Genomic DNA, 22,357 nt, shown 5'->3' with positions numbered 1-22,357 from the left:
TCAGAAGTTTACATACACTCAATTAGCATTTGGTAGCATTGCCTTTACATTGTTTAACATTTTGGGTAGCCTTCCACAAGCTCCCCACAATAAGTTGGGTGAATTTTGGCACATTCCTCCTGACAGAGCTGGTGTAACTGAGTCAGGTTTGTAGGCCTCCTTGCTCGCACACTCTTTATCAGTTCTGCCCACACATTTTCTATAGGCTTGAGGTCAGGGCTTTGTGATGGCCACTCCAATACCTTGACTTTATTGTCCTTAAGCCTTCCACAACTTTGGAAGTATGCTTGGGGTCATTGTCCATTTGGAAGACCCATTTGCAACCAAGCTTTAACTTCCTGACTGATGTCTTGAGATGTTGCTTCAATATATCCACATAATTTTCCTCCTCATGATGCCATCTATTTTCCTCATGAAGCCATCTATTTTGTGAAGTGCACCAGTCCCTCTTGCAGCAAAGCACCCCGACAACATGATGCTGCCACCCCCATGCTTCACGGTTGGGATGGTGTTCTTCGGCTTGCAAGCCTCCCCCTTTTTCCTCCAAACATTACGATGATCATTATGGCCAAACAGTTCTATTTTTGTTTCATCAGACCAGAGGACATTTCTCCAGAAAGTACGATCTTTGTCCCCATGTGCAGTTGCAAACCGTCTGGCTTATTTATGGCGGTTTTGGAGCAGTGGCTTCTTGCTTGCTGAGCAGCCTTTCAGGTTATGTCGACATAGGACTTGTTTTACTGTGGATATAGATACTTTTGTATCTGTTTCTTCCAGCATCTTCACAAGGTCCTTTGCTGTTGTTCTGGGATTGATTTGCACTTTTCGCACCAAAGTACATTCATCTCTAGGAGACAGAATGCATCTCCTTCCTGAGCGGTATGACAGCTGCGTGGTCCCATAGTGTTTATACTTGCATACTATTGTTTGTACATATGAACGTGGTACCTTCAGGCGTTTGGAAATTGCTCCCAGGGATGAACCAGACTTGTGGAAGTCTACAATTTTGTTTGAGGTCTTGGCTGATTGTCCCATGATGTCAAGCAAAGAGGCACTGAGTTTGAAGGTAGGTCTTGAAATACATCTACAGGTACACCTCCAATTAACTCAAATGTTGTCAATTTGCTTCTAAAGCCATGACATCATTTTCAGGAATTTTCCAAGCTGTTTAAAGGCACAGTCAACTTAGTGTATGTAAACTTCTGACCCACTGGAATTGTGATACAGTGAATTATAAGTAAAACAAATCTGTCTATAAACAACTGTTGCAAAAATGACTTGTTTCATCCACAAAGTAGATGTCCTAACCGACTTGCCAAAACTATAGTTTGTTAACAATACATTTGTGGAGTGGTTGAAAAACTAGTTTTAATGACTCCAACCTAAGTGTATGTAAACTTCAGACTTCAACTGTACATCGCATCTATGAATTTATTAATGATGTCGTCACTTGACTCCCTACCACCATATCTGTTGAGTAGACGGCCTGCCTCTTAATACAACACGACGAGTCCAGTCATCTTCCTCTTCTCCATTACCATCGATACAGGGGACGTAACAATCAGCCGTGTATCAGACACCTCGACAGCAACGGCCTGTCATAGCGTCCACACAGATCATTGATCTAGATAAACCTTCCTCTTCTCCGTTAGCATCGATACAGGGAACATAACGATCAGCCGTGTATCAGACACCTCGACAGCAACGGCCTGTCATAGCGTCCACACAGATCATTGATCTAGATAAACGGCAGGCGGAGACAGGAAACAGTGAAGACCAGAGAGACTCCTCTGCACCATTTCTATCCCTCCATCTCTTTTTGCTCTCCTCCTCCACCTCACTCCCTGGGGGTGTGATGAACATATATAGTACCAGGCAAAAGTTTGGACATACTTACTCATTCAAGGGTTTTTCTACATTGTAGAATAATAGTGAAGACATTACAACTATGGAATAACACATAGAATCATGTAGTAACCAAAAAAGTGTTTAACAAATCAAAATAGATTTGATATGAGATTCTTCAAAGTAGCCACCTTTTGCCTTGATGACAGTTTTGCACACTCTTGGCATTCTCTCAACCAGCTTCACCTGGAATGCTTTTCCAACAGTCTTGGAGTTCCCACATACCATCTCAATTGGGTTGAGGTCAGGCGGTTTACATGTTGCGTTTAGATTTTTGTTCCATATAGATCCCTGTGTGTGCATTCTAATGTTGACATCACAATGGGTGAGTTACTGTGTTGAAATAACTTTTCAGTAACAGAGGATAAATATATGGTGTTTTTCCTCAGAGAAAAATTGAAATAGATCAAGTCAACAGTGGTTTTTAAATGCAGGAGGACAGCTTTTTGTTCGAGGTGGTTCCCCTATCGCAGGTGTCCCTTCAGCTGAGAAGGACAGGGGGCTCATGGTTCATTTCTAATGGGGCAGACGCAGGACACTGAAGTACCATCTCTTACATGTGAATTAGAGTTTTACCTGACCGTGCATCAGATGCATTTTTACGTGATGCTCCTGGTGAATATTGACGATCTTACACTCCTTTCACATTGGCAGGCTACACGAGTGACTATGAAAGCACTGCAGTCTACACTTCCTGTCGACTGTGTGTGTGTGTGGGGGGGGGGGGATAAAGGCATGTCGGGAGCTGTCATTTCAGACACAGGGGTGTTAATATGTTGCTACAGTTCACTGAAAGAGAAGAGAAATTGACTGAACTGAACACACCACACACAATTTAACCCATCAAATCAAACCTGATTGGTGACATCCACATCGTTTATCAGCTGTTATTGAGGGTGTAGCGACATGCTCTTCTCCCAGGCACACAGCAAAATGCACAAACCACAACAGCACTGCTACATGGTATTTAATCAAAGCAACTCGGAAAAGAAAAGAAAAATGCCATTTTGGGCCCCCATTCAAATAATCCCTTCAACTGATTAGCAGGGAGAGAGAGTACACGGTAGAATACTTCTCAATACAGACGTGAGAAACACTCACTGGTTTCCAGAAAACAAGAGTCCATAGACAGTGGGCTGCATCACTGCTGCTGGTATTGAAGGTGCTGAAGTACAGCGGTGTGTGTGTGTGGCGTCTGTGGGTGGGTCACTACTCGTTGAGCTGACAGAGCAGGGCTGAGGCCTTGGTGATCCAGTAGTCACTAGGCAGGCTGGACGGCAGCATCACCGTCACCACAAAGTTAGTAGAGTGGCCTGAGGGAGAGAGAGATGTACACAGGTCTGTCACTATCTGGACATGATGCAGAGAACCAGAGAACACACAGGTCTGTCACTATCTGGACATGATGCAGAGAACACACAGGTCTGTCACTATCTGGACATGATGCAGAGGACCAGAGAACACACAGGTCTGGCACCTACTACCATACCCCGTTTAAAAGCACCTAAATCTTTAGTCTTGCCCATTGAGACAATTGAGACATGGATTGTGTATGTGTGATACTCAGAGGGTGAATGGAAGACAACAGATTGAAGTGCCTGAATGGGGTATGGTAGTAGGTGTCAGGCTCACTGGTGTCAGCCAACTTGACACAACTGTGGGAAGCATTGAAGTCACCATGGGCCAGCATCCCTGTGGAACGCTTTCCACACCTTGTAGAGTCCATGTCCTAGCGAATTGAGGCTGTTCTGAGGGCAAAAGGGGGTGAAACTGAATATTAGGTAGGTGTCCTTACCTGTAGTAGACAAAGTCCCAGCCCGAGCTGAGGTCTTATACAGCGGAGCCTGGTAGAGAGACGGATCAGGGTCATAGTTCTGCTGGGGTTCGAAGTGCACCACGGGAAGCATGGCGTTCATCACCCGCGGCAACGCATCCTCCATCACCATGTCGACGTCGTCCCAGCGACTGGCGTCCATGAACATCCCGTGCACCAGCACGCCGTCGTTGATGGCGGGTAGCTATGGAGACAGAGTGGTACTGTAGTTACCATAAGGTCATATTATGATACATTGTGATTAGAGGCCTGAGTTTTGGACAATCATGTCACATGACCTGGTGTTCATCGTCCAGCACCATCCTCAGACAGTTGTTTTCATTTTAGGTCTAATTCTCATTTCTGGACCAGGCTTTAAATAAAGGTTCAAATCTAGGTCATGTGACATGGTCCAGAACACAGGGTCCTAATAATGGTCCAGATACGGTTCTAAAACCTCTCCAGGAACCTGACATGGTCCAGAACACAGGGTCCTAATAATGATCCAGACACGGTTCTAAAACCTCTCCAGGAACCTGACATGGTCCAGAACACAGGGTCCTAATAATGATCCAGACACGGTTCTAAAACCTCTCCAGGAACCTGACTAGTTGACTAATTCACTGATGACTTCTAAACATCCCACAGAGGTCAACGTGTGTTGGAGTCAGACTGTGCTTTGGAGGCAGGAGGCAGTAAACTCCTTCCTGCCCTCAGGGCAACCAGTCTAAATATGTCCCTCTCCCCTCCCTGTAGCTACCTCAGAGTCCATGTCCAGCTCGCCCCCGGCCGGTAGGGTCTTCAGCGCCTCGCTCACGGCCCCCTGGTCTAGGTAGACCGGCAACACGTTGAAACGGAAGTTGAGCTCGTCGATGGGGAGGTTATAGGTCCTGGCGTGGTTCTGTAGCGCCCCTACAAGACAGGAGGGGGAACAGCACAACAGCGTTTCAACATCTCAGTAACAGGACTGTAACCCAGTTTGGTGCTCTACTTTGGACTGATCCCAGGCCTGTTCAATAATAACAGGATTTATAAATATACAGCACCTCTCTCAAACCCAACAACATACTATATCAGTGGTCACCGACCGGTCCATCTCCCAGGCATCTCTAGTCCATCGCCAAACATTCTGTAAATAACCCAACAACATACTATATCAGTGGTCACCAACCGGTCCATCTCCCAGGCATCTCTAGTCCATCGCCAAACATTCTGTAAATAACCCAACAACATACTATATCAGTGGTCACCAACCGGTCCATCTCCCAGGCATCTCTAGTCCATCGCCAAACATTCTGTAAATAACCCAACAACATACTATATCAGTGGTCACCAACCGGTCCATCTCCCAGGCATCTCTAGTCCATCGTTAAACATTCTGTAAATAACCCAACAACATACTATATCAGTGGTCACCAACCGGTCCATCTCCCAGGCATCTCTAGTCCATCGCCAAACATTCTGTAAATAACCCAACAACATACTATATCAGTGGTCACCAACCGGTCCATCTCCCAGGCATCTCTAGTCCATCGCCAAACATTCTGTAAATAACCCAACAACATACTATATCAGTGGTCACCAACCGGTCCATCTCCCAGGCATCTCTAGTCCATCGCCAAACATCTCTGTAAATAACCCAACAACATACTATATCAGTGGTCACCAACCGGTCCATCTCCCAGGCATCTCTAGTCCATCGCCAAACATCTCTGTAAATAACCCAACAACATACTATATCAGTGGTCACCAACCGGTCCATCTCCCAGGCATCTCTAGTCCATCGCCAAACATTCTGTAAATAACCCAACAACATACTATATCAGTGGTCACCAACCGGTCCATCTCCCAGGCATCTCTAGTCCATCGCCAAACGTTCTGTAAATAACCCAACAACATACTATATCAGTGGTCACCAACCGGTCCATCTCCCAGGCATCTCTAGTCCATCGCCAAACATCTCTGTAAATAACCCAACAACATACTATATCAGTGGTCACCAACCGGTCCATCTCCCAGGCATCTCTAGTCCATCGCCAAACATTCTGTAAATAACCCAACAACATACTATATCAGTGGTCACCAACCGGTCCATCTCCCAGGCATCTCTAGTCCATCGCCAAACATCTCTGTAAATAACCCAACAACATACTATATCAGTGGTCACCAACCGGTCCATCTCCCAGGCATCTCTAGTCCATCGCCAAACATCTCTGTAAATAACCCAACAACATACTATATCAGTGGTCACCAACCGGTCCATCTCCCAGGCATCTCTAGTCCATCGCCAAACATTTCTGTAAATAACCCAACAACATACTATATCAGTGGTCACCAACCGGTCCATCTCCCAGGCATCTCTAGTCCATCGCCAAACATTCTGTAAATAACCCAACAACATACTATATCAGTGGTCACCAACCGGTCCATCTCCCAGGCATCTCTAGTCCATCGCCAAACATTTCTGTAAATAACCCAACGATAAAGCCTTGTGTTCCTAGTTTTTCAATCAGTCTCTGTTGGTGGTAGATGCAGCCCATTCAGCTGCCCTGCGCTCCAGGTATGTGACTGAAGGTACAAACTCTGCCGTTCCGGTGGGCCTGGAGAGGAAATCAAGTGCACTATGCTACCGCTGGCCAATCAGATGCTCAGATGACCATGTTTGCAGTGACGTAGCAGGCAATGAAAGAAAGCTACGGCAAAATGGATACTGTGAGACTTGAAAACGTTTAAAACCCTGACTAGAGAGAGACTGTCAACGAATACAGCAAAGAACTGCTGTGTATATGACTGAGTTCATGTTAAGGTCTTACTCAGCACTGTCAACACTTTGTATTCAACACTTCTATAACCCATAAAATGTGTGTTCTTCCTATTTCCACTCAGCGCTACAACAAGCAGCGCAGCAGTAATGAATGAGGAGGAAAGTGTATAGGTAGGCTGGCGTTGTTGTTATAATTAGCGGCTTGGGTCTTTTTTAATATCAAGGAATATTTCACTTTCTCTGTTCATAGGACTAACAACATGCATTTGTGCATGAGGCAGAAATACTGCGACTCGAGTTTGGCCGTCAGCTGGAAGACGGTGTCCCTTTTTGGTCGGGGTCAGTCTGCTGCTCTCTCCCTCCGCTGAGACTGACCATCAGATGGAAGACGGTGTCCCTTTTTGGTCGGGGTCAGTCTGCTGCTCTCTCCCTCCGCTGAGACTGACCATCAGATGGAAGACGGTGTCCCTTTTTGGTCGGGGTCAGTCTGCTGCTCTCTCCCTCCGCTGAGACTGACCATCAGATGGAAGGCGGTGTCCCTTTTTGGTCGGGGTCAGTCTGCTGCTCTCTCCCTCCGCTGAGACTGACCATCAGATGGAAGACGGTGTCCCTTTTTGGTCGGGGTCAGTCTGCTGCTCTCTCCCTCCGCTGAGACTGACCATCAGATGGAAGACGGTGTCCCTTTTTGGTCGGGGTCAGTCTGCTGCTCTCTCCCTCCGCTGAGACTGACCATCAGATGGAAGACGGTGTCCCTTTTTGGTCGGGGTCAGTCTGCTGCTCTCTCCCTCCGCTGAGACTGACCATCAGATGGAAGACGGTGTCCCTTTTTGGTCGGGGTCAGTCTGCTGCTCTCTCCCTCCGCTGAGACTGACCATCAGATGGAAGACGGTGTCCCTTTTTGGTCGGGGTCAGTCTGCTGCTCTCTCCCTCCGCTGAGACTGACCATCAGATGGAAGACGGTGTCCCTTTTTGGTCGGGGTCAGTCTGCTGCTCTCTCCCTCCGCTGAGACTGACCATCAGATGGAAGACGGTGTCCCTTTTTGGTCGGGGTCAGTCTGCTGCTCTCTCCCTCCGCTGAGACTGACCATCAGATGGAAGACGGTGTCCCTTTTTGGTCGGGGTCAGTCTGCTGCTCTCTCCCTCCGCTGAGACTGACCATCAGCCCAGTAAAATAAAAAGCTAATTATTTAAATCTATGCTCACTCAGCTGTGCCTCACAAGTAATACAACAATGGATCTATTACCGGTGTGATCATATAGCCCACCTGAAATTCTGAAATATATATCTATTTTTACATTTCCCGAACAACAATGCATTGGCAGGTAAATTCAAGCAAAGCCAGTATGTGGTGATAATGTATTGGGCCTGTAGCTTACTGCACAAACGTCATTGCTACAGAGCTGTTTTTAATTGGTTCATGTTTCTAACATTGTTGAAGTCATGGTAATAAAAAATCATAGCGGTAGATCTCAGCATGTATTTTGATTCAAAGTGATCTTGACTCAGAAAAGGTTGGTGACCACGGTACTATATGAAGTAGACTACAATGTTGAAGGGAACAGAATTTTGACTAGAGTACAGCATATTGAAGCGACTACATCATATTGAATGAAGAACAGAATATTCAATATTATTTTGCTACATAATATTGAATATAGAGCAGCATTTGAATATTTAATAGACTACATAATATTGACTAGAGTACAGCATATTGAATATTTAAGAGTACAGCAAATTGAATATTTAATAGACTACATAATATTGACTAGAGAACAGAACACAGAGGAGATGGTGTGTACTGACCAGTGATATTTAATACTACATAATATTGACTAGAGAACAGAACACAGGAGACGGTGTGTACTGACCAGTGATATTTAATACTACATAATATTGACTAGAGAACAGAACACAGGAGACGGTGTGTACTGACCAGTGATATTTAATACTACATAATATTGACTAGAGTACAGAACACAGAGGAGATGGTGTGTACTGACCAGTGATATTTAATACTACATAATATTGACTAGAGAACAGAGAGGAGATGGTGTGTACTGACCAGTGATATTTAATACTACATAATATTGACTAGAGAACACAGAGGAGATGGTGTGTACTGACCAGTGATATTTAATACTACATAATATTGACTAGAGTACAGAACACAGAGGAGATGGTGTGTACTGACCAGTGATATTTAATACTACATAATATTGACTAGAGAACAGAGAGGAGATGGTGTGTACTGGCCAGTGATATTTAATACTACATAATATTGACTAGAGAACAGAACACAGAGGAGATGGTGTGTACTGACCAGTGATATTTAATACTACATAATATTGACTAGAGAACAGAGAGGAGACGGTGTGTACTGACCAGTGATATTTAATACTACATAATATTGACTAGAGAACAGAACACAGGAGACGGTGTGTACTGACCAGTGATATTTAATACTGCATAATATTGACTAGAGTACAGAACACAGAGGAGATGGTGTGTACTGACCAGTGATATTTAATACTACATAATATTGACTAGAGAACAGAACACAGAGGAGACGGTGTGTACTGACCAGTGATATTTAATACTACATAATATTGACTAGAGAACAGAGAGGAGACGGTGTGTACTGACCAGTGATATTTAATACTACATAATATTGACTAGAGAACAGAACACAGGAGACGGTGTGTACTGACCAGTGATATTTAATACTACATAATATTGACTAGAGAACAGAGAGGAGATGGTGTGTACTGACCAGTGATATTTAATACTACATAATATTGACTAGAGAACAGAGAGGAGACGGTGTGTACTGACCAGTGATATTTAATACTACATAATATTGACTAGAGTACAGAACACAGAGGAGATGGTGTGTACTGACCAGTGATATTTAATACTACATAATATTGACTAGAGTACAGAACACAGAGGAGATGGTGTGTACTGACCAGTGATATTTAATACTACATAATATTGACTAGAGAACAGAGAGGAGACGGTGTGTACTAACCAGTGATATTTAATACTACATAATATTGACTAGAGAACAGAACACAGAAGAGACGGTGTGAACTGACCAGTGATATTTAATACTACATAATATTGACTAGAGAACAGAGAGGAGACGGTGTGTACTGACCAGTGATATTTAATACTACATAATATTGACTAGAGAACAGAGAGGAGACGGTGTGTACTGACCAGTGATATTTAATACTACATAATATTGACTAGAGAACAGAACACAGAGGAGATGGTGTGTACTGACCAGTGATATTTAATACTACATAATATTGACTAGAGAACAGAGAGGAGACGGTGTGTACTGACCAGTGATATTTAATACTACATAATATTGACTAGAGAACAGAACACAGAGGAGATGGTGTGTACTGACCAGTGATATTTAATACTACATAATATTGACTAGAGAACAGAACACAGAGGAGACGGTGTGTACTGACCAGTGATATTTAATACTACATAATATTGACTAGAGAACAGAACACAGAAGAGATGGTGTGAACTGACCAGTGATATTTAATACTACATAATATTGACTAGAGAACAGAACACAGAGGAGATGGTGTGTACTGACCAGTGATATTTAATACTACATAATATTGACTAGAGAACAGAACACAGAGGAGATGGTGTGTACTGACCAGTGATATTTAATACTACATAATATTGACTAGAGAACACAGAGGAGACGGTGTGTACTGACTGACCAGTGATATTTAATACTACATAATATTGACTAGAGAACACAGAGGAGATGGTGTGTACTGACCAGTGATATTTAATACTACATAATATTGACTAGAGAACACAGAGGAGATGGTGTGTACTGACCAGTGATATTTAATACTACATAATATTGACTAGAGAACAGAGAGGAGACGGTGTGTACTGACTGACCAGTGATATTTAATACTACATAATATTGACTAGAGAACACAGAGGAGATGGTGTGTACTGACCAGTGATATTTAATACTACATAATATTGACTAGAGAACAGAACACAGAGGAGATGGTGTGTACTGACCAGTGATATTTAATACTACATAATATTGACTAGAGAACAGAGAGGAGACGGTGTGTACTGACCAGTGATATTTAATACTACATAATATTGACTAGAGAACAGAACACAGAGGAGATGGTGTGAACTGACCAGTGATATTTAATACTACATAATATTGACTAGAGAACAGAACACAGAGGAGATGGTGTGTACTGACCAGTGATATTTAATACTACATAATATTGACTAGAGAACAGAACACAGAGGAGATGGTGTGTACTGACCAGTGATATTTAATACTACATAATATTGACTAGAGAACAGAACACAGAGGAGATGGTGTGTACTGACCAGTGATATTTAATACTACATAATATTGACTAGAGAACAGAGAGGAGACGGTGTGAACTGACCAGTGATATTTAATACTACATAATATTGACTAGAACAGAACACAGAGGAGACGGTGTGTACTGACCAGTGATATTTAATACTACATAATATTGACTAGAGAACAGAGAGGAGACGGTGTGAACTGACCAGTGATATTTAATACTACATAATATTGACTAGAGAACAGAGAGGAGACGGTGTGAACTGACCAGTGATATTTAATACTACATAATATTGACTAGAGAACAGAACACAGAGGAGATGGTGTGTACTGACCAGTGATATTTAATACTACATAATATTGACTAGAACAGTACACAGGAGACGGTGTGTACTGACCAGTGATATTTAATACTACATAATATTGACTAGAGAACAGAACACAGAGGAGATGGTGTGTACTGACCAGTGATATTTAATACTACATAATATTGACTAGAGAACAGAGAGGAGACGGTGTGTACTGACCAGTGATATTTAATACTACATAATATTGACTAGAGAACAGAACACAGAGGAGACGGTTTGTACTGACCAGTGATATTTAATACTACATATTATTGACTAGAGAACAGAACACAGAGGAGACGGTTTGTACTGACCAGTGATATTTAATACTACATAATATTGACTAGAGAACAGAACACAGGAGACGGTGTGTACTGACCAGTGATATTTAATACTACATAATATTGACTAGAGAACAGAACACAGGAGACGGTGTGTACTGACCAGTGATATGTAATACTACATAATATTGACTAGAGAACAGAGAGGAGATAGTGTGAACTGACCAGTGATATTTAATACTACATAATATTGACTAGAGAACAGAACACAGGAGACGGTGTGTACTGACCAGTGATATTTAATACCACATAATATTGACTAGAGAACAGAGAGGAGACGGTGTGTACTGACCAGTGATATTTAATACTACATAATATTGACTAGAGAACAGAACACAGGAGACGGTGTGTACTGACCAGTGATATTTAATACTACATAATATTGACTAGAGAACAGAACAGAGAGGAGATGGTGTGTACTGACCAGTGATATTTAATACTACATAATATTGACTAGAGAACAGAACAGAGAGGAGATGGTGTGTACTGACCAGTGATATTTAATACTACATAATATTGACTAGAGAACAGAACACAGAGGAGATGGTGTGTACTGACCAGTGATATTTAATACTACATAATATTGACTAGAGAACAGAGAGGAGACGGTGTGTACTGACCAGTGATATTTAATACTACATAATATTGACTAGAGAACAGAACACAGAGGAGATGGTGTGTACTGACCAGTGATATTTAATACTACATAATATTGACTAGAGAACACAGAGGAGATGGTGTGTACTGACCAGTGATATTTAATACTACATAATATTGACTAGAGAACAGAACACAGAGGAGATGGTGTGTACTGACCAGTGATATTTAATACTACATAATATTGACTAGAGAACACAGAGGAGATGGTGTGTACTGACCAGTGATATTTAATACTACATAATATTGACTAGAGAACAGAACACAGAGGAGATGGTGTGTACTGACCAGTGATATTTAATACTACACAATATTGACTAGAGAACAGAACACAGAGGAGACGGTGTGTACTGACCAGTGATATTTAATACTACATAATATTGACTAGAGAACAGAGAGGAGACGGTGTGTACTGACCAGTGATATTTAATACTACATAATATTGACTAGAGAACAGAACACAGAGGAGATGGTGTGTACTGACCAGTGATATTTAATACTACATAATATTGACTAGAGAACAGAACACAGAGGAGATGGTGTGTACTGACCAGTGATATTTAATACTACATAATATTGACTAGAGAACAGAACACAGAGGAGATGGTGTGTACTGACCAGTGATATTTAATACTACATAATATTGACTAGAGAACAGAACACAGAGGAGATGGTGTGTACTGACCAGTGATATTTAATACTACATAATATTGACTAGAGAACAGAGAGGAGATGGTGTGTACTGACCAGTGATATTTAATACTACATAATATTGACTAGAGAACAGAGAGGAGACGGTGTGTACTGACCAGTGATATTTAATACTACATAATATTGACTAGAGAACAGAACACAGGAGACGGTGTGTACTGACCAGTGATATTTAATACTACATAATATTGACTAGAGAACAGAACACAGAGGAGATGGTGTGTACTGACCAGTGATATTTAATACTACATAATATTGACTAGAGAACAGAACACAGGAGACGGTGTGTACTGACCAGTGATATTTAATACTACATAATATTGACTAGAGAACAGAACACAGAGGAGATGGTGTGTACTGACCAGTGATATTTAATACTACATAATATTGACTAGAGAACAGAACACAGAGGAGATGGTGTGTACTGACCAGTGATATTTAATACTACATAATATTGACTAGAGAACAGAACACAGAGGAGACGGTGTGTACTGACCAGTGATATTTAATACTACATAATATTGACTAGAGAACAGAACAGAGAGGAGACGGTGTGTACTGACCAGTGATATTTAATACTACATAATATTGACTAGAGAACAGAACACAGAAGAGACGGTGTGTACTGACCAGTGATATTTAATACTACATAATATTGACTAGAGAACAGAACACAGAGGAGACGGTGTGTACTGACCAGTGATATTTAATACTACATAATATTGACTAGAGAACACAGAGGAGATGGTGTGTACTGACCAGTGATATTTAATACTACATAATATTGACTAGAGAACAGAGAGGAGACGGTGTGTACTGACCAGTGATATTTAATACTACATAATATTGACTAGAGAACAGAGAGGAGATGGTGTGTACTGACCAGTGATATTTAATACTACATAATATTGACTAGAGAACAGAACACAGAAGAGACGGTGTGTACTGACCAGTGATATTTAATACTACATAATATTGACTAGAGAACAGAACACAGAGGAGACGGTGTGTACTGACCAGTGAGGAAGCCCTGAGGGAAGAAAAGTCCAGAGATCCAGAAGGATTTGGGCTGACCCCGCGTGATCCAGTTCTACACAAACACACAGACAGAGAGGAAGTTGGTTTCCCTGCATGAACACACACACACAGACACACGCGCACACACACACGAAGCAGAGGGTGATTTTGTTTGGGTTATGTTAATCTCAGTTCCCAGAACCTAATTGTAAGGCTGTCACCAGAGACTGGGGTTATGTTCATCTGTCTGTGTGTAGACATTTAGGGATTGCGTAACACACAGTAAGACCAGTCTCCCGGAACAGACGCTTCAGTCTGGGGCGACGGAGCGAGTGCACAGAGAGAACGAGAGATGGACAGAGAGCAGAGAGAGAGAGATTATTATCTAGTTCACTGGCTTTGGCATTGTTAACATATGTTTCACATGCTAATAGAAAATGTAAATTGATAGAGGAGAGAGAAGACTGGAGATAGAGACAAACAAAGAGAGAGAAGACTGGAGATAGAGACAAGCAAAGAGAGAGAAGACTAGGGAGAGAGAGGGAGAAAAAAGAGAGAGAAGACTAGGCAGAGAGAGGGAGAAAAAAGAGAGAGAAGACTAGGGAGAGAGAGGGAGAAAAGAGAGAGAAGACTAGGGAGAGAGAAGGAGAAAAAAGAGAGAAGACTAGGGAGAGAGAGAGAAGACTAGGGAGAGAGAGGGAGAAAAAGAGAGAGATAAGACTAGGGAGAGAGAGAGAGAAGACTAGGGAGAGAGAGAGAAGACTAGGGAGAGACAGAGAGAGAGAAGACTAGGGAGAGACAGAGAGAGAGAAGACTAGGGAGAGAGAGAGAGAGAAGACTAGGGAGAGAGAGAGAGAAGACTAGGGAGAGAGAGAGAGAAGACTAGGGAGAGAGAGAGAGGACTAGGGAGAGAGAGAGAGAGAAGACTAGGGAGAGAGAGAGAGAAGACTAGGGAGAGAGAAAGAGAGAAAGAGAGCGAGAGAAAGATAGAGATGAGCAAATACAGAGCAAGGGCACAGAAGAATAGAACGTGGGAGTAAGAGACGAGAAAGAAAGAAGTCAGTCTGAAGTGGATGGCGGGCTGCTAATGTTTAAACATGATTCTCTCATCACATCATCCCATCTCACTACCCCTGATAATGACTCTGTGTGTGTGTGTGTGTGTGTGTGTGTGTGTGTGTGTGTGTGTGTGTGTGTGTGTGTGTGTGTGTGTGTGTTTCTCTGCCTGGGCGGAGTTCCTGTAAGAGAAAATCCACATTCGTCTGAGTGTGTGTGTGTGTGAGATCACAGAAATGTTAACAACAAGAGCACGCAAACATAGATGTTCTGTTTCCACTATATCATACCACATTGCCTACATATGTAAAACACACTCATACACACACAAACACACAAGTCTTATCATCTGATGTAATGACAACACACAAACACACAAGTCTTCCCATCTGATGTAATGACAACACACAAGTCTTCCCATCTGATGTAATGACAACACACAAGTCTTATCATCTGATGTAATGACAACACACAAGTCTCCCATCTGATGTAATGACAACACACAAGTCTCCCCATCTGATGTAATGACAACACACAAGTCTTATCATCTGATGTAATGACAACACACAAGTCTTATCATCTGATGTAATGACAACACACAAGTCTTATCATCTGATGTAATGACAACACACAAGTCTTATCATCTGATGTAATGACAACACACAAACTCACAAGTCTTATCATCTGATGTAATGACAACACACAAGTCTTCCCATCTGATGTAATGACAACACACAAGTATCCCATCTGATGTAATGACAACACACAAGTCTTATCATCTGATGTAATGACAACACACAAACACACAAGTCTTCCCATCTGATGTAATGACAACACACAAACTCACAAGTCTTATCATCTGATGTAATGACAACACACAAGTCTTCCCATCTGATGTAATGACAACACACAAACACACAAGTCTTCCATCTGATGTAATGACAACACACAAGTCTCCCATCTGATGTAATGACAACACACAAACACACAAGTCTTCCATCTGATGTAATGACAACACACAAACACACAAGTATCCCATCTGATGTAATGACAACACACAAGTCTTCCCATCTGATGTAATGACAACACACAAACACACAAGTCTCCCATCTGATGTAATGACAACACACAAACACACAAGTATCCCATCTGATGTAATGACAACACACAAGTCTTCCCATCTGATGTAATGACAACACACAAACACACAAGTCTCCCATCTGATGTAATGACAACACACAAGTATCCCATCTGATGTAATGACAACACACAAACACACAAGTCTCCCATCTGATGTAATGACAACACACAAGTCTTCCCATCTGATGTAATGACAACACACAAACACACAAGTCTTCCCATCTGATGTAATGACAACACACAAGTCTTCCCATCTGATGTAATGACAACACACAAGTCTTCCCATCTGATGTAATGACAACACACAAGTCTTCCCATCTGATGTAATGACAACACACAAGTCTCCCCATCTGATGTAATGACAACACACAAACACACAAGTCTCCCATCTGATGTAATGACAACACACAAGTCTTCCCATCTGATGTAATGACAACACACAAGTCTTATCATCTGATGTAATGACAACACACAAACACACAAGTCTTCCCATCTGATGTAATGACAACACACAAGTCTTCCCATCTGATGTAATGACAACACACAAGTCTTCCCATCTGATGTAATGACAACACACAAGTCTTATCATCTGATGTAATGACAACACACAAGTCTTATCATCTGATGTAATGACAACACACAAGTCTTCCCATCTGATGTAATGACAACACACAAGTCTCCCCATCTGATGTAATGACAACACACAAGTCTTCCCATCTGATGTAATGACAACACACAAACACACAAGTCTCCCATCTGATGTAATGACAACACACAAGTCTTATCATCTGATGTAATGACAACACACAAGTCTTCCCATCTGATGTAATGACAACACACAAGTCTCCCCATCTGATGTAATGACAACACACAAGTCTTCCCATCTGATGTAATGACAACACACAAACACACAAGTCTTCCCATCTGTTGTAATGACAACACACAAGTCTCCCATCTGATGTAATGACAACACACAAGTCTCCCATCTGATGTAATGACAACACACAAGTCTTATCATCTGATGTAATGACAACACACAAGTCATCCCATCTGATGTAATGACAACACACAAGCCTTATCATCTGATGTAATGACAACACACAAGTCTTATCATCTGATGTAATGACAACACACAAGTCTTATCATCTGATGTAATGACAACACACAAGTCTTCCATCTGATGTAATGACAACACACAAGTCTCCCATCTGATGTAATGACAACACAGAAACACACAAGTCTTATCATCTGATGTAATGACAACACACAAGTCTCCCATCTGATGTAATGACAACACACAAGTCTCCCATCTGATGTAATGACAACACACAAGTCTCCCATCTGATGTAATGACAACACACAAACACACAAGTCTCCCATCTGATGTAATGACAACACACAAGTCTTATCATCTGATGTAATGACAACACACAAGTCTCCCCATCTGATGTAATGACAACACACAAGTCTCCCCATCTGATGTAATGACAACACACAAGTCTTCCATCTGATGTAATGACAACACACAAGTCTCCCATCTGATGTAATGACAACACACAAGTCTCCCCATCTGATGTAATGACAACACACAAGTCTCCCCATCTGATGTAATGACAACACACAAGTCTTCCATCTGATGTAATGACAACACACAAGTCTCCCATCTGATGTAATGACAACACACAAGTCTCCCCATCTGATGTAATGACAACACACAAGTCTTATCATCTGATGTATTGACAACATCCACACACGTCTGAGAGAAGTAAATATAGTGTTTCACTGTGTCGTAGTACATCGATACATATGTCCACAAATAGTGGTTTTGGGGGTAAATTGTCTGACTCAGGACTTAAAGAGAGGTTCATTGACCCAACTGTACAGCAACACGTGTCTATGAGAGAGAGATGTCTCTGTCACCTCGATGAAGCAGGTCCTGAGGGCCAGGTCTTTAACCCAGCTGGCCAGGGGTTTGAGGGAGGGGTAGGCTGAGGTGCTCCAGTGGTTTGGAACCTGGTTGTTGAGGAAACTGGTGTAGATCCTCTCCATCTCCTCTGACATCACTACCAGCCCTGCTATAGCCTTCTGGAGGGTACACAGAGACACCTGGGGGGAGGAAGGGAGGGAGGGAGGCTGAATGTGAGGAGAAGTGTTTGTGGGTGTTTATCTGAGACATCCACAAGAGAACATCATAAACCCAGAGACACCTGGGGAGGGAGGGAGGGAGGGAGGGAGGGAGGGAGGGAGGGGAGGGAGGGAGGGAGGGAGGGAGGGAGGGAGGGAGGGGAGGGGAGGGGAGGGGAGGGGAGGGGAGGGGAGGGGAGGGAGGGAGGCTGAATGTGAGGAGAAGTGTTTGTGGGTGTTTATCTGAGACATCCACAAGAGAACATCATAAACCCAGAGACACCTGGGGAGGGAGGGAGGGAGGGAGGCTGAATGTGAGGAGAAGTGTTTGTGGGTGTTTATCTGAGACATCTACAAGAGAACATCATAAACCCAGAGACACCTGGGGAGGGAGGGAGGGAGGGAGGGAGGGAGGGAGGGAGGGAGGGAGGGAGGGAGGGAGGGAGGGAGGGAGGGAGGGAGGGAGGGAGGGAGGCTGAATGTGAGGAGAAGTGTTTGTGGGTGTTTATCTGAGACATCTACAAGAGAACATCATAAACCCAGAGACACCTGGGGAGGGAGGGAGGGAGGGAGGGGAGGGGAGGGAGGGAGGGAGGGAGGGAGGGAGGGGAGGGGGGGGAGGGAGGGAGGGAGGGAGGGAGGGAGGGAGGGAGGGAGGGAGGGAGGCTGAATGTGAGGAGAAGTGTTTGTGGGTGTTTATCTGAGACATCTACAAGAGAACATCATAAACCCAGAGACACCTGGGGAGGGAGGGAGGGAGGGAGGGAGGGAGGGAGGGAGGGAGGGGAGGGAGGGAGGCTGAATGTGAGGAGAAGTGTTTGTGGGTGTTTATCTGAGCCATCTACAAGAGAACATCATAAACCCAGAGACACCTGGGGAGGGAGGGAGGGAGGGAGGGAGGGAGGGAGGGAGGGAGGGAGGGAGGGAGGGGAGGGGAGGGAGGGAGGCTGAATGTGAGGAGAAGTGTTTGTGGGTGTTTATCTGAGACATCCACAAGAGAACATCATAAACCCAGAGGTCACCACTGCAGTAACAGTTTGCCAACAATGTGGCTGCAGCATCTGTCCTTATAAACACATACAGATTATTCTGAAAGTATTAAAACACATTCCCTTTCTCCACATGTTGTTACGTTACAGCCTTATTCTAAAACGGATCAAATTATATTTTCCCCTCATCAATCTACACACAATACCACATAATGACAAAGCGAAAACAGGTTTTTAGAAATGTTTGCAAAACATTATATAAAAAATGAAATATTACATTTACATAAGTATTCAACCTTTGCGATGAACTTCAAATTGAGCTCCGGTGCATCCTGTTTCCTGTTTCCATGGATCATCCTTGAGATCAGTGGAGGCTGCTGAGGGGAGAACGGATCATAATAATGTCTGGTACGGATCAAATGGAATGGCATCACACACACGGATGTATTTGTGTATTTGGTACCATTCCACTGATTCTGTTCCAGTCATTACAACGAGCCCATCCTCCCAAATTAAGGTGCCACCAACCGCCTGTGCTTGAGATCTATATAAGGTACCAACAGTTGACAGTGCATGTCAGAGCAAAAACCGTAGAGCTCCGAGACAGGATTGTGTGGAGGCACAGGTCTCGGGAAGGGTACAAAACAACTGTCTGCAGCATTGAAGATCCCCAAGAACAGTGTCCTCCATCATTCTATAATGGAAGAAGTTTGTAACGTCAAGACTCTACCTGGAGCTGGCTGCCTGGCCAAACTGAGCAATCAGGGAGAAGGGCCTTGTTCAGGAAGGTGACCAAGAACCTGATGGTCACTCAGCTCTAGAGTTCCTTTGTGGAGATGGGAGAACCTTCCAGATGGACAATCATCTCTGCAGCACTCCACCAATCAGGCCTTTATAGTAGAGTGGCAAGTGGAAGTGGAAGCCACTCCTCAGTAAAAAGGCACATGACAGCCTACTTGGAGTTTGCCAAGAGGCACCTAAAGAACTCTCAGACCATGAGAAACAAGATTCTCTGGTCTGATGAAACCAAGATTGAACTTTGGCCTGGAGGAAACCTGGCACCATCCCTACGGTGAAGCATGGTGGTGGCAGCATCATGCTGTGGGGATGTTTTTCAGCGGCAGGGACTGGGAGAATAGTCAGGATCGAGGGAAAGATGAACGGAGCAAAGTACAGAGAGATCCTTGATGAAAACCTGCTCCAGAGCGAGGTTCACCTTCCAACAGGACAACGACAGTAAGCAAACAGACAAGACAATGCAGGAGTGGCTTCGAGACAAGTCTCTGAATGTCCTTGAGTGGCCCAGCCAGAGCCCAGACTTGAACCCAATCTAACATGTCTGGAGAGATCTGAAAATAGCTGTGCAGTGACGCTCCCTATCCAACCTGACAGAGCTTGAGAGGATCTGCAGAGGAGAATGGGAGAAACTCAAACAGGTGTGCCAAGCTTGTAGCGACATACCCAGGAAGACTGGAGGCTGTAATCACTGCCAAAGGTGCTTCAACAAAGTACTGAGTAAAGGGTCTGAATACTTATGTAAATTTGACGTGTATTTGTAAAAAAAAATGTTTTTTTAAAAGCCAACATTTTTTAACTTTTTTGTTGCTTTGTCTTTATGGGATATTGTGTGTAGATTGATGAGAAAAAACTAAATGTAATATATTTTAGAATAAGGCTGTGGCTGTGGCCTCTGTGATTGGTGCGGCTGGCTTCCGGGTTGGATGTGCGCTGTGTTAAGAAGCAGTGCGGCTTGGTTGGGTTGTGTATCGGAGGACACATGACTTTCAACCTTCGTCTCTCCCGAGCCCGTACGGGAGTTGTAGCGATGAGACAAGATAGTAGCTACTACAACAATTGGATACTACGAAATTGGGGAGAAAAAGGGGTCAAAAAAAAAAAAGAATATGGCTGTAACAAAATGTGGAAAAAGTCAAGGGGTGAATAGATTCTGAATGCACTGTATGTCCCTCCACTATGCCTCTGGGGACCTTCCATTGAGACCTAGGGGCAGCAGCTGGAACCATGGACCGATTCAGAGGTCCTAACATTTCATCAAGGACCTTTTCAATGCATTTCCATTACCAATCATCATCTCCTGATTTCACAGCATTTAAATACACTGAAAAATGAATGGCTGACAACTGGGACCCCTGACCTCTAATGCCTGACCCCTGACCTCTAATGCCTGACCCCTGACTCACCCTGAGGACCCGCAGCAGGTTGTTAAAGCGGTCTACTTCCTGTCCGAGGACGGTAGTGAGGGAGTTGAGGCGTCCGTTGGCGTCACGAATAAACAGAGCCTCTGCTGCCTCATCCATATCCAGACACTCTGAGGAGACAGACCGACAGAGACAGATCAGACAGACATAGGCAGACAGTCAGACAGAGAGACAGACCGAGACAGATCAGACAAAGACAGACAGACACAGACAGACAGAGAGACAGTCAGACAGATCAGACACAAACAGATAGAGAGACAGTCAGACAGAGAGACAGACAGACACAGACAGACAGACAGACAGAGAGACAGTCAGACAGTGAGACCGACAGAGAGACAGTCAGAAAGAGAGACAGACACAGACAGACAGACAGAGAGACAGTCAGAAAGAGAGACAGACAGACAGAGACCGACAGAGAGACAGTCAGAAAGAGAGACAGACAGACAGACAGAGAGACCGACAGAGAGACAGTCAGAAAGAGAGACAGACACAGACAGACAGACACAGACAGACAGAGAGACAGTCAGACAGAGAGACCGACAGAGAGACAGTCAGAAAGAGAGACAGACACAGACAGACAGACAGAGAGACAGTCAGAAAGAGAGACAGACAGACAGAGAGACCGACAGAGAGACAGTCAGAAAGAGAGACAGACACAGACAGTCAGACAGAGAGACCGACAGAGAGACAGTCAGAAAGAGAGACAGACACAGACAGACAGACAGAGAGACCGTCAGAAAGAGAGACAGACAGACAGAGAGACCGACAGAGAGACAGTCAGAAAGAGAGACAGACACAGACAGACAGAAAGAGAGACAGTCAGAAAGAGAGACTGACAGAGAGACAGTCAGACAGACAGACAGAGAGACAGTCAGAAAGAGAGACAGTCAGA

General features: G+C 43.5%; 1 protein-coding gene across 1 annotated transcript in view; it reads right to left on the bottom strand.

Annotated features, from left to right (window-relative positions):
• Positions 1 to 2,857: 2,857 nt before the first annotated feature.
• The window catches only part of LOC149974977 (dynein axonemal heavy chain 6-like), a 129,339-nt gene continuing 109,839 nt past the window's right edge, over positions 2,858 to 22,357 (bottom strand). The window contains exons 63-68 of the mRNA XM_090209550.1: positions 21,448 to 21,575; positions 18,054 to 18,239; positions 13,938 to 14,010; positions 4,479 to 4,630; positions 3,701 to 3,923; positions 2,858 to 3,218 (exon numbers count right to left, since the gene is read on the bottom strand). Of these exons, the coding sequence (XP_090065676.1) occupies positions 3,115 to 3,218; positions 3,701 to 3,923; positions 4,479 to 4,630; positions 13,938 to 14,010; positions 18,054 to 18,239; positions 21,448 to 21,575 (866 nt within the window). The 3' untranslated portion in view covers positions 2,858 to 3,114. The remainder of the gene's footprint in view (positions 3,219 to 3,700; positions 3,924 to 4,478; positions 4,631 to 13,937; positions 14,011 to 18,053; positions 18,240 to 21,447; positions 21,576 to 22,357) is intronic.

This window comes from Oncorhynchus mykiss, chromosome 19, assembly GCF_057628025.1.
Source record: "Oncorhynchus mykiss isolate SJ-2025 chromosome 19, ASM5762802v1, whole genome shotgun sequence".
In the NCBI taxonomy this organism is placed as follows: Eukaryota; Metazoa; Chordata; class Actinopteri; order Salmoniformes; family Salmonidae; genus Oncorhynchus; species Oncorhynchus mykiss.
Note: the sequence above shows the minus strand (reverse complement) of the source record. Positions and strands in the feature narration are given on the sequence as shown.